Source organism: Vipera ursinii (genome assembly GCF_947247035.1).
Source record: "Vipera ursinii genome assembly, chromosome: 3".
Lineage (NCBI taxonomy): Eukaryota > Metazoa > Chordata > Lepidosauria > Squamata > Viperidae > Vipera > Vipera ursinii.
The window spans coordinates 143,379,038-143,392,762 of NC_139516.1; the positions used below are offsets into that span (position 1 = coordinate 143,379,038).

The 13,725-nt window shown below is 37.2% G+C and overlaps 3 protein-coding genes across 9 annotated transcripts in view; 1 reads left to right on the forward strand and 2 right to left on the reverse strand.

Moving 5' to 3' along the window:
- The window catches only part of LYRM4 (LYR motif containing 4), a 40,896-nt gene extending 39,630 nt beyond the window's left edge, over window positions 1-1,266 (reverse strand). Inside the window, exon 1 of the mRNA XM_083359953.1 lies at window positions 1,054-1,266. Within this exon, the coding sequence (XP_083216079.1) occupies window positions 1,054-1,139 (86 nt within the window). The 5' untranslated portion in view covers window positions 1,140-1,266. The remainder of the gene's footprint in view (window positions 1-1,053) is intronic.
- Window positions 1-13,725, reverse strand: part of F13A1 (coagulation factor XIII A chain) — a 564,207-nt gene that overhangs the window by 54,254 nt on the left and 496,228 nt on the right. The gene's annotated exons all lie outside the window — the stretch shown is intronic.
- The window catches only part of FARS2 (phenylalanyl-tRNA synthetase 2, mitochondrial), a 201,949-nt gene continuing 189,445 nt past the window's right edge, over window positions 1,222-13,725 (forward strand). For 5 of the 7 annotated variants that reach the window (XR_014492157.1, XM_083359940.1, XM_083359948.1 and 2 more), the window contains exon 1: window positions 1,222-1,399. The gene's annotated coding sequence lies outside the window, so the exon portion shown is untranslated. The remainder of the gene's footprint in view (window positions 1,400-13,725) is intronic. The other 2 variants (XM_083359941.1, XM_083359946.1) reach the window with 2 other exon arrangements.

A 13,725-nucleotide genomic window follows, 5' to 3' on the forward strand; every position in this document is an offset into this window, starting at 1 on the left:
CACAGTGGAGGTCTCATCCAAAGTACCTTCAATATTTGAAATAATATTTACCATTCAAAGCAGTAAAACAAATTACTTTAATAGTAGTAGTAGTAGTAGTAGTAGTAGTAGTAGTAGTAGTAGTAATATCTCATCTCCTGGGTAAGGCTGCCAGATGTGGAGGGCAAAATGCTAAATGACCATTAAGGACCTTCGCTCCTTCCAGCGTGATCTGAAGACTCATTTGTTCGAACAAGCCGGCCTGGCCTGATGGGGGATGGGTTGGGATTTTATTGTTGTTGTAAATATTTTTACCTATTGTTTTAGCCTGGGCAGTTGTTTAATTCTCTTTTAACTTTTGTATCTTTGTATTTTTATATGTTTGCCCTGTTCACCGCCCTGAGTCCTTCGGGAGAAGGGCGGTATACAAATAAAATTATAAAAAAAAATGGCAGCAACAAGATAAGGGGAAGTGTAAATGTTTATCAGTCTTCTGGTTCCTTGGAACCCTAGTAAAGACATTGTACTGCATTCAATTTGTATACCTTTTTAAAGTCTCCTTTCCCATGTATTCTCAGAATTGCCTGTTTTTCTAAGATGCAACGCAATTACTAACAATATATAATAATGTCTCCTTTATCGTACAAGGTTATAAAACCAAACGCATTTACAGGACAAGGCAGTAAGCACCAAACTAAAGAATGTGACAAGAGTAAGCTGAATTTAAGCGTTATATTTCTGCCTTGTTTCCTTGTAAATTATAAAGTTCCACTTTAACTCTTGATTAGCGAACGGGTCTTCTTTTACTTACTCCCCTTTCCCCTGGTATTTAAGTAAAAAAAATAAAATAATCAAAACGCTTGAAACCGAAATCATTTCCATCCTCTTTTCCACTCGGATTTTGATAACAAGCAGCGCCGATCATTTTATTCATTTAAAAATAAACCCTAAAATAACCCCTACGCGCATTTAATTTAAGTGGGGGTGGGTGGATGGGGAATGGCTTTCCATGGGGACAGAAAGAGGGAATGGGCGCCGAAGGCTCCACTCGCAAGACGCCCTCTTCCTACCTACCTATAGCCGTAGGCGTTGAAACCCTGACTTTCTCGCAGCAAGGCCCGATAGAGACGCAGCACTTCAGCCCTCCTGGACGCTGCCATCTTGTAAACACGTTGCCGGGCTTCCCGGCAAGCCCCCTGCGCCTCGGCTGCCTCCGTCGGAGCCTGATTCCGAAGCGGCCCCCGGGGAAGCGGGGAGGGTCGGACTCGGTTGGCGAAGCGGGCGCTGCGTGGGAGACGCAGGGCAAGGCGGGCTCGCCTCTCGGCCTGGGCGGGCTGCCCTTTCTCCAGGACGCCTCAGGCGGAGGGCGGCCAGCTTCTGCTTCTGGGTCGGGAGACGGATCTGGCTGGAGGAAGAGAAGGTGAGCCTGCGAAGGAGGAGGAGGAGGAGGAGGAAGAAGGAGGGCGCGCGGCTCTGCAATGTGCCGGGCCGGACAAGTGGGTTCCCGTTCCCTGAATTGGGGAGGAAAAAAATTGGTTGGTTGGTTTTTTTTCCCCACCAGTCCTCCTCACTATTTGCATTCCCTCGTTGTTGTTTTTTTTTTTTAAAAAAAACTCCTATATGCCGCCTTTCTGCCCAGGACGTTCATTTCTATCCGAATCTTGCAAAAGCGTCTGATTCGAAACATTTCCTTCCTAATGCTTTTGTGATACTTGAACGTAACTGCTTGGATCGCACCGGCGGTGTTTGGGAGCTGGTACTGCGGTCCTTTAGTAAATGCTGAAGGTTGCTCCGGGGTGTTTTGTCTGTCGTCGTTTCGGTTCAAGGGGTCAGGACGTTTGCCCCCACTCACCCACTTGCCAACTTTGGCTCTCGCCACCCTTCTTTTATTTATTTATTATTTATTAAATTTTTATACCGCCCTTCTCCCGAAGGACTCAGGGCGGTGTACAGGGCAATAAATATCAAAATGTAGATACAAAAGTTAAAAAAGAGTTAAAAAGAATTAAATAATTATGCCCAATATAATGCAATAATAAAACTGTGTTAAAACTATTTATTTTTATTTATTTTTATATCAACTTTTATTATTTTAAAAAAATAACTCAAGGTGACAAGCATACCAATACTCCTTCCTCCTCCTATTTCCTTTACAACAACAACCCTGTGAGATAAGTTGGGCTAACTGGCCCAAAGTCACCTAGCTGGCTTTCATGCCTAAGGTGGACCTAGGCTACCTTCCTCCTTTTACAAAGCAATATATTTCTTTCTGGTGTTTATAAATTCAGTGAGCTCCTGTAGCAATCTCTCGTCTCTAACCTTTGCTATTCTGGAAATGCAGTGTAAGACATTGCTACCAAATGTCCAAGATAAATCATATTAAAACAATAACATATTAAAATAATTAGCTCGATGACAGACAGATGTGCGATCCCCATAACTAGGCGATTATCAGAATTATTCCACCCTGTTGTGAAAGTATGTACAGGTAGTCCTCAACTTCCAACAGTTCATTTAGTGTCCGTTCAAAGTTACCATGGCATCGGGAAAAGTGACTTATGACCCTTTTTCATACTTACGACCATTGCAGCATCCCGATGGTCACATGATGAAAATTCAGATGCTTGACAATGGATTCATATTTATGACGGTTGCAGTGTCCCGGGGTTATGTGATCAACTTTTCCAACCTTCTGACAAGCAGAGTCAATGGGGAAGCCAGACTCACTTAACAACTGTGTTACTAACTTAACTGCAATGATTCACTTAACAGCTGTAGCAAGAAAGGTCATAAAATGGGGCAAACTCACTTAACAAATGTTTCACTTAGCAACATATATTTTGGGCTCAATTGTGGTTGTAACTTGAGGATTACCTGACGTAGTACAGAAGCCAATACTACATGTGTTTAACATGAGCTGTAAACGAATCAGGATATATATATATATACTACGTGCATAACCAGAAGCCATCAAACTGATTTCTGCATTTATTGACTTATTTCTTTTGCATGTTATGCTGTTTATATACGGTATATGGCATAAAACTATTCAATATGTTCCTGGTTCTTAATCCATATGCATTCATGCTAATAGATTCGTAACATTCAATTCCTATCATGGTAACCAATGAAGACAATAGCTAAAGATTATAGAAAGTTGGTTCAGAATATCTTGAAGGCAGCAGGTGGTTTACCCTGTATTACAAGGAGAAAAAACTTTGTAGGCATTCTGCACTCACTATCCATTGGCACTCTACGGTTGAAGTTGTTAAGATGAAGGAAATCTGAAAAAGTGTGTGCTTCTCCCAGAAGAAGGAAGCTGAAGCCACCAGCCTGAGGATGACGGATGGGATTCCGTCGAAATGTTGCTCCTGCACCTTTCAATTCTACGCGGGGAAAAACCCGAATGACCAAAGATCCAAATACAAACACCCGCGAAAACCTCAGAAAACATATATATATATATATATATATATATATATATATATATATATATATATATATATATATATATATATACACATATATATACATATATATACATATATATACATATATATACATATACATATATATATATACATATATATACATATATATATATATATACATATATATATATATATATATATATATATATATATATATATATATATATATATACACACCGTATATAAATTTTTATTAGTTTTTGTAGGGTTAAAAAGGAAGGTAGGAAAATGGGGATTTGGGATAGGGTAGAGGAAAGGTTGAGGGTTGGGTTTTCCCCCAGTAACATTCAATATTTGGCAAACAGAATGTTGTCTGGGTAGATATACATAAATAAAGATAATGAGGCTAACAATAACACTGATAGGTATAATAAATTATCAGAAACAATACTAAAATTTCAATGTATGATATCATTCTTATTCAAATAAATTCAAAGTTGCATATCGCATTCTCTAACTCATTTATCTAGCCATTGATAAAATTTATTCCAAGTTCTATAATAAACTAAATGCTCTTTCTCTTTAACCTCTAAAGTTAATCTATCCATTTCTGCACAATCCAATATTTTCTTAATTAATACTTCTTCAGTCAGTGACTTCATTTTTCCAATATTGGGCATACATAATTCTCGCTGCTGTCAATACATGTAACATTAAATATCCGCTCTCCTTATCATAGTTAGGGCCTATCATTCCTAAAAGAAACAATTCTGGTTTAAATTCTATTTTTTAATCATCTTCTCTAACCATAAATGTATCTTAAGCCAAAACCTTTTTGCTTTAGGACATGTCCACCAGATATGATAATAAGTACCTGATCTTTGCTTACATTTAACATTTGAAGTATTTTAAAACATTTTAGCTAGTCTCACTGGTGTCATGTGCCATCTATAAAACATTTTATACAAATTTTCTTTATATGATACAGCTTTGGTTAATCTAATATTTATGTCCCATAGCTTTTCCCATTCTTCAAGCTCTATAGTATGACCAACATTTTTTGCCCATATTATCATTGTTTCTTTAGCTTGTTCCTCCTCCATCTTTAAGTTAAGCAGTAATCTATAGAGTTTTTTAATCAGCTTTTCATCTGTTTTTAACAATGTAGGATCAAGTTCTGTCTGTTCCTTATAGAGCGCCGTTGCTTTCACGTCGTTTTCATATCTCGATTGAATTTGTAAATATGGCCACCATGGTAGGTCAATACTTTGTTGTTGTAAGTCTTGTCTAGATTTCAATCTTCCTTCATTATACAGTAAGTCTTTATATGTTACAAGTTTATCATAGTTAATTAAGTTTGGGTAAGCAAAGGCTTCCATTGTTGAGAGCCATTCAGGTATCTTAGTATAATTTTTTTCTTTTATTTTTTCCCATTCTAAGAGAAGTGCATTTCTTATAGCATGGTTCTGAAAATATTTATGCGCTTTATTCTTTCCATACCACAGAAAGGCATGCCAGCCAATCTGCAGGTCATGCCCCTCTAGGTATAGTAGTCTTTTGTCTCTAAGTGTTATCCATTCTTTAATCCACATTAAAATAGCTGCTTGGTAATATAACTTCCAATCTGGAAGTCCAAGTCCTCCACTTTCTCTAATGTCCTGTAGCAATTTCACTTTAATTCGTGCTTTCTTCCCTTGCCAAACAAATTTCAATATTATGGTATTTAGTTAATCAAAAAAGGCTTTTTCTAATTTTACCGGAATGGTTTGAAATAAAAAGAGTATTTTCGGTAAGATATTCATTTTAACTGTAGCTATTCTCCCCAATATTGACAGTTGGGAGATTTTTCCACTTTTCTAAGTCCAGTTTTATTTGTTTTAATAATTTTGTATAGTTGTCTTCTTTCACTGTTATACATCTTGTTGTTAAATAAATTCCCAAGTATTTAACTTTTTTAACTATTTGAAGATTTGTTTTTCTTGCAAGTTGCATTTTCTGTTTTTCTGTTAAGTTCTTTGTCAAAACTTTGGTCTTTTCTCTATTTATTATCAGGCCTGCAACCTCACCATATTGTTCAATTATGGCCAACAGTTTTGTGCTTGTGTCCAGAGGTTCTTCCAGTATAAAGACCAAGTCATCCGCGAATGCCTGCAATTTATATTTTTCACCCTTTATCTCCAGTCGTTTGATCTCAGACTCTTGTCTAATATTTCTTCTGTTCAATACTTCCAAGGTTAATATGAATAGCAATGGTGATAAAGGACATCCTTGTCTTGTGCCCTTTTTAATATCAAAGTTTTCTGTATAGTCTCCGTTTACAGTTACTCTAGAAGTCTGTTTAGCATAAATTGCATAAATTGCATTCATAAAGTTTTCTCCAAAATCCATTTCCAAAAGTTGCTGAAACATAAATTGCCAATTTAAGTTATCAAACACCTTTTGCGCATCAAGAAATATCAAAGCCGTCTGTTTGCCTGGATGGGCCTCATAATACTCTAGAAAGTCCAAGATTGTTCTTAAATTGTTTTTTATCTGTCTTTTAGGCAGAAAGCCATTTTGATCTGTGTGTATAAATTCAATCAAAAATTTCTTAATTTTTTCTGCCATTATCGAGGCAAAAATTTTATAGTCTACATTTAGCAATGAAATTGGTCTATAATTTTTTATATGTATCAAATCTGTATCTTTGGGAATTAAAGTGATATTAGCTTCAATCCATGTCTTTGGTATTTTGGTTTTCAGAAGAGTTTCATTACAAAGTTCTTTCAGGATCGGAGTAAGCTCGTCTTGTAACGCAGTGTAGTATTCTGCAGGCAGTCTGTCTGGCCCCAGCGTCTTGTCCTTTTTTTTGCCTTTTTATAGCTTCTGTAGTCTCCATCATTGTTATTGGTTTGTTCAATATATTTTGGATATTCTGAGGAATTTTCAGTAGATTTGCTTTTATTAAATACTATATTTTTTCCTTAGAAATTTCCTTTGCTTTATAAAGTGTCTCATAATATTCTTTCACAATTTTTCTCATTGCATCATTTTGAAACTATTTCTCCCTTTGTATCTTGGAGTTTCTTTATTATTTTCTTTTCTTTTTGCTTTCTCAATCTATATGCTAGCCATCTTCCTGGCTTGTTAGTGTTTTTCAAAAAAGTTCTGTTTGACCCATTTAATCTGTTGAGCCATTAATTCCATCTCAGCTAAATTTAATTTGTGCTTTATTATTTCCATTTGTTTCTTACTTTATCTGGATTTATTTGTAATTCTAATTCTAGTTTTCTAAGTTCCACCCTCAGCTTTAATTGTAGTTGTTTCTTTTCTTTCTTCTTCTTAGCAATATAAGTTATGGCCAGGCCTCTAAAATATGCTTTGGCAGTGTCCCAAACATTTTGAAGTGATGTTTCTTCCTTATTTATTTTAAAGAAAAATTTCATTTCCTTTATTGCTAATTGCAGGAATTCTTTGTCCTTCATTATCGATGTATTTAGGGACCATCTAGGTTTCTTCTTAATTCCTTTCCATATCATTTTTATTGGTTGTGGTCTGCCCAGTCATTGGTTTCAATTTCCACATCTTGGATCATCAGTTTCAAGTCCAACATATCATGTCAATTCTTGACCATGATTTATGTCTATTTGAGTAAAATGTATATTGTAGTTTCTCTGAGTTTTTCTCTCGCCATATATCTAAAATACTAAATTCTTCTATCATTTTTGAAAATGCTTTAGGTAGTAAATTTCCTCCTTTCTGTCCTTGTTTAGCACTTTTATAGTTCAAAGCTCCATCCACTATTGCATTAAAGTCTCCTATTATACAAAAGTTTTGGTAATTTGAGTCTAATATTTTCTTATATAGTTCAAGATAAAATTGTTCTTGTTTGTCATTAGGTGCATATATTCCAATCATTAATATCTGCTTTTGGTACATCATGATTTCAACATTAAAATTCTCCCCTCATCATCTGCATAAATTTGTTTAGGCGTCATCTTTTCTTTGATATAAAAAGCTACTCTTTTCTTTTGAGATGACGCTGCAAAGTAAAGTTTGCTGATTTTTGGTTATTCTAAAATTTTGATATGTTGCCTCTTAATATGGGTTTGTTGAAGACAAATTATATCCATTTTTAATTTTTGTAAGCGTTTGTCTAAATCACTTTTCAACTCTTCATGATTTTTAGATGCTGTAGCAGACTGAGCAGCGTTAGCATCCTGGATTGCTTGTAGAATTGCTTGAGTGTCTTTCTGTTGGATATCGGTCTTCTCCTGTTGTAACATTGTAGTAATTGGTTTGTGGTAAACTGGGCTTGCAGAAGTTGAAGCAGGGGCAGAAGAGCCTTTTTTCCCAAGTTTGGATAAGTTAGAAGTACTCATCTTTGTCTTCAAGTTGTATGGTGTCTCTTCCCAGTAGACAAATTTTGTAATCCAATAATCTCCTAATGGTTAGGAGAGAAGAACCATCAAAGTAGTAAAAATAGTAAGAAATATGAAAATTCTCCCCCCCCCAAAAAATGGAAAGGGAGCAAAAAAAAAAGAAAAGAAAAGAAAAAAAGAAAGAAAAAAGAAAAAAGAAAGACCTGGCAAAAGTAAAAGGAGCAAAATAGGAAGTATCTGGGAAAATAGTAGGGTAAATAAAAAAAGGTTACCCCAAAAAGCATAAAAATGAGAAAAGGAAAAAAAATGGAAAAGGCACACAAAAGTGTAAAGGGAAAAAATAAAAGACAAAAAGGACAAAAATTAAAATTAAAAAAATGGTAAAAGTAGGTAATAAGGAGAAGTAAAATGTAGTAAAATAAGTAAAATTGTCAAAATAGTAATCCAGAAAATTATATTCAAAAACCAGTGATGAAGATTCCAAGCTTCTGTACATTTATAATCCAAGGGAGTCCAAAATTTTCAAAAACAAAGTTGTTTAGGCAATAGTCTATCTTGAGAATGGTAGAAACCCACCAGACAGGCCAAAAAAAAGAGCAGTGAGTCTATTTTTCCTGAAACAGAGTCTCCAAGGATCTTCCAAGGAATGTCTGGGCAAACAGCCAAGTTTCAAGTCATAGATAATTCCGTTGAAGGAAGGTGGATGTAGTTTTCAAATTTTGCCAGTAGATGGCACTAACTGTCCATTTCCACCCTTTTTGCTGTGAGAGACGAAAAGAATTTATATATGACTTGATTTTAAAAGGTTTAAAAAAATATAAATAAAAATACAAATAAAAAGAGAGGGAACAAAAGGGAAAAATAGAAGTTGTGCTGGCTTTCAACAAAAAATGCCCAGTTCTATCAAAACAAAAGCTTCCCAAACTTTTACGCCACAGACAGCCTTGTAACAAAGTAAAGTTTTCACTTAGCCAGAAGCTTAAACCGCTGCTTCTAATTTGGGAGGGAGAGGATGAAAAGAAAAAATTCCACCCCCCTCCCTAATAGTAAGGGCTTCGCTTTCAAGGGCTGGGAAGGTGCTTTCCACTAAAGATCTTGGCTTGTAGGGAGAGTGAAAGGAAAATCCTCACCCAGATCAGCTGATTACCCTTTTAATTGCCCTTCTTCTGCCTCCACCAAACAGCTGCTAATGGCGGAACGCAAAGTGCGGTCCGCCTTTCTTCCTGTTGGTTCCAGGGGCGCTGTTGGGACCAGTGGTCTGGCTACCGCCTAGCCACAGTCCTCAGACATTCGCCCGTTGGGGGCCACTTCTACAGAGCGGCATTCAGTCCATTTGGACCCACCAGCTGGTAGAATTCGGACCCGGGGGAAGAGAGAAACAATTCCTCGAGTCTGTCTTAGCTGACGTCAGCGGAAGTCTGAAAAAGCATATTTTTCTTATGGGGGGGGAAGTTTAGGTTAAATGGAACTATAATATTTATGTACTATTTGCATATGAAGCTAAATAAAACAGATTTTATAGAATGAAACATACAAACAACCAGGTAACTTGGTTAATAACTGCTTTGTTAAGAACTATGTGACCTTAAATTAAAACAGATTCTATAGAATGAAACAAACAACCAGGTAGCTTGGTTAACAACTGCTTGGTTCAGCAACCATTTGTCCTTACAGTGACTCTGAAAAAGTAGATTTACAACCAGTCCTTGGGCCTATGGCCATTGCAGCATCCGTGTGATCACGTGATTGCAATTTGGGCACTTGGTAACTGCCGCACTTTGTCAATGTCACAGTATTTTACAGTTCACACGATTGCCAAGTAAACTCAGTAAGAAAGTCAGCAGAGAATGACAAGTCATGGTGACATGAGGGTGTGCTTAATCACCATCGATGTTCTGCTTTATGACCATAGTGGAATTGACATCAAACGTTGGTGAGATCAAGTGATATTCCACTTACAGACCACATCACCTAGTGATGGAATTGCTGCAGTTGGTATGTAAGAACTTCTTGTATTCATACAGTATACTTATCCATGACTATCTTTAGTCAGCTAAACAGTATGAAGAACACAGTGAGTTTTTCAGAGTGGTTCATGGATATCAAACTGTTAACTAATCCACATTTTAATCTGACCGAGTACAAACCTAGTGAATTTCTGTATTATAAAAATTGCCGAAAATTAGTTGAGAAAATCTTGATTGAATTAATGGTTTGAAGCTTGTGAAGATCATGTTCATGAATTCTTGAAGAAAAAAGTGGGATGTAAATCTAAGAAACCTTTATTTTCTCCCCAGCATTATTCCCTTTATTCTCTAGAGGAAAATCTTTCTTATCAGAACCCATATATCTCTTTTCAAATGGAAAATTGGTATCTGCAAGGAAAGAGCCCAAAATATACCCTTTTAATTGCAGATGGGGATGGGTTAAGAATAGGCCAAAAAAATAATAGAACATTATATAAGAGTCAAAGTCTGTACAAATAATTTGATATACATTTGATCGATTGTTTTTACAAAAGCTGCAGATGGAATAGGAAAAATAAAAGTTTGTTAAGATGGCAATCTCCCTTTATACAACCTAGAATTGTTTTAGCAAATGAAGTACCTAGTAATTTGATTAAATTACAAAAAATACATAAAATACAGGGCAGATTTCTCTTTCTGATTCCAGAATTTTCTGCCTTCCTCAGAGATACATTTTTCCCCCCGTCTGAAGCTTATTCTGCATTGTGGCTTATATTCTCACACCGTTGGTAACTGGCACAAGCTTCTTTGTACAGGCGTTTTCCTCCTAGGAATAGTAATGTAGATTTTAAAAATGTCCCTTTTCACAAATGCTTCACCAAAGAGTGCTTTGCAGTGCCTCCACGGGACACGATTCAAGCTCTTCCCAAATTACATTACTTCCTCTAGGTCTCCTGATACTAATAAAAACTTCAGCATCTTTTCCATGAAAGGTTGTCATGATTGTTGTTGCTGCTACTTACTGCTGCTTTCTTCCAACATTTATACTACCCTGGAGAGAAAATGTACTATATATAGAAAGCAGCTGAGAGATGAGAAATCACCAGAGTCTAAAACTACTTTGTTAAAAAATAAAACTAACTGGATGTTGGTCCTACAAGGTAGATCAGACCATGAAACAGTTCTGATGTAAGCCTAAAATTACTTACCGGTATAATACCTGTAGATCAGGGGTGTCAAACTCGCATCGTCATGTGACATGTCGCAACATGTAGCGACTTTTTTTTCCATTGCCAACAATGGGGTGGGCGCAGTTTCAGCACGACACCCCTGCTATAGATGGTAACAGAATTGTTCAAGTCTGAATATTCCTTCCTTCCTTCCTTCCTTCCTTCCTTCCTTCCTTCCTTCCTTCCTTCCTTCCTTCCTTCCTCTTTTATGTTCTTGAGTATTAGGGGGACATTTTTGCAAATGTCTATGTTTATAAGGGCTGAAGCCATGCTTCTTTGTTCACATCCTTGGTAACAGGTCTTCTGTCTTTCCACCAAGGCCATTCTCCGTATAGTACATTGGGAGACCAGACTCCACATGATGTTAAGGTTTTTCTCTTTGCTCAAAATGAGGGGTTTAAAAGAATGTACATAAAGACACTCTTGCCAACCTAGCAGTTTGAAAGCATACAAATGCGAGTAGATAAATAGGTACCCACCTAATGAGAAGGAAGGACTCACTGGAGAAGAGCCTAATGCTGGGAAAGGTTGAGGGCAAGAGAAGAAGGGGACAACAGAGAATGAGGTGGCTGGATGGACTCACTGAAGCAGTAGGTGTGAGCCTAAATGGACTCCAGAAGATGGTAGAGGACAGGAAGACCTGGAGGAATGTTGTCCATGGGGTCGCAATGGGTCGGACACGACTTCGCAACTAAAAGCAACAAACAAATAGGTACCACTTTGGTGAGAAGTAACAGTGCTCCATGATGTCATGCTGGCCTCATGACTGTGGAAATGTCTTCAGACATTGCTGGCTCAAAGGCCTTGAAACAGAGCTGAGCATCCCCCCTCTAGCGGAGTAAAATCCACAGGGACTCCTTACATAAAGACAAGTGCTAAGGGTTTTAGCTAGTACTTGTTGCCCCTTGCATAACTCTTTCTCTTTTGTTTGGTTAACACTTGAACTAGGCATTGATTTGATACAAACAATAATTCTGTAAATGTTGAAGACTTGAAACTGTTAGAGCAATAATAGAGATGAAAAGAAAATGAAAAAAAATAGTGGGAATGGACAGCCTTAGAATAATGGTGCCAAATGAAACAATGAGCAGAAAGAATTGGATCCAGTGAAAGGTACACATTGGAAGCAGAAAAGCTAAGGGATATGAGCTGTAAGAAAACAAAAAAACCAGACACTCAACTAAGAATAAAACGGGATAAAGAAACCAGTTCTAACACATCTGAAATAAAGGTTTCTGTACAAATACCTATACAAGTGTCAAACATTCATAGACCTTCTTGCTGATGCTATATTATAGGTAGTCCTTGTATAACAACCACATTTGGGGTGTGCAACTCAGTCATTAAGGGAAGCAGTTATCAAGTGAAACTGACTGTGATTATGATCTTATTTCACTTTCCTTTGGTTTATAGACCTGCATAGGTTGTAAATGTGAGGATTGGTCATAAAGTTATTTTTTCATCACCATCATACTTGCAACAGCAAGTGGTCATTAAACAAAGCAGTTACTAAACAAGGACTACTCGTATAGCCTGGGTGCAATTACAATCTCTCATTTTTTTTGGTTACTCGGTACAGTTGTGGAGAATATAAAAGAACAATTAAGCTCACGAGCCTTTGTTGTCTTTGGATGCAGAGTTAGTTTCTGTGGGTATCCTGTTCTGCATGACAGGAATCTGACAGGGCTTTTTCCTTGTCTTTTATGAGATTTCAGAACAATTGAGTAATGTAAAGCGGTTGTAAAAGCAGCTATCTGGATCACTTAATAATCTGAAGATGTAGTAGCGGACCAGTCAGTTTGAACATAATACCTGCTGCGATCAGGTGGATGGAAGCAACTGTTGCATTCTCTAGGGTATATTTGTAATACTGTCATGTGCTGCTTTTTATTTTGTGTTAAATTACTTTCAGTTTTATGACAGCATTCAGCTCTTATGGGAGAAAGTGTAAACACTGATACTCAGTAATTCACTGTGATATTTTCCAAGGGGATTTAAGCAATCACAGATTTACAGTACACGATTCCATTTTTTTTGCCATTTTGTATGTGTGTTTCCAACTTTTAATATTCATTTTCTGTTAGCCAAAGCTACTCGAAAGTAGCTGGACTTCCTCACAAAAATACATAAGGGTATGCCATTGTTGTGCAAAAGAGTGCAAAAGTTGGGTTGAAACTAAACATTAAGAAAACCAAGATCATGGCATCCGGTCCTCTCAATTCCTGGCAAATAGATGGGGAAGAAATGGAAGTAGTGACAGATTTTATTTTCCTGGGCTCCAAGATCACCGCAGATGGGGACTGCAGCCAAGAAATTAAAAGACGCTTGCTCCTGGAGAGGAAAGCCATGGCAAATCTAGACAGCACACTAAAAAGCAGAGACATCACCCTGCCAACAAAAGTGCGTATAGTCAAGGCTATGGTCTTCCCAGTTACAATGGATGGCTGTGAAAGTTGGACCATAAGAAAGGCTGAGCGCCAAAGAATTGAGGCCTTTGAACTATGGTGCTGGAGAAGACTCCTGTGAGTCCCTTGGACTGCAAGGCGATCAAACCGGTCAGTCCTAGAGAAGATCAACCCTGACTGCTCTTTAGAAGGCCAGATCCTGAAGCTAAAACTCAAATAATTTGGCCACCTAATGAGAAAGAAGGACTCACTGGAGAAGAGCCTAATGCTGGGAAAGATTGAGGGCAATAGAAGAAGGGGACGACAGAGAATGAGGTGGCTGGATGGAGTCACTGAAGCAGTAGGCGTGAGCC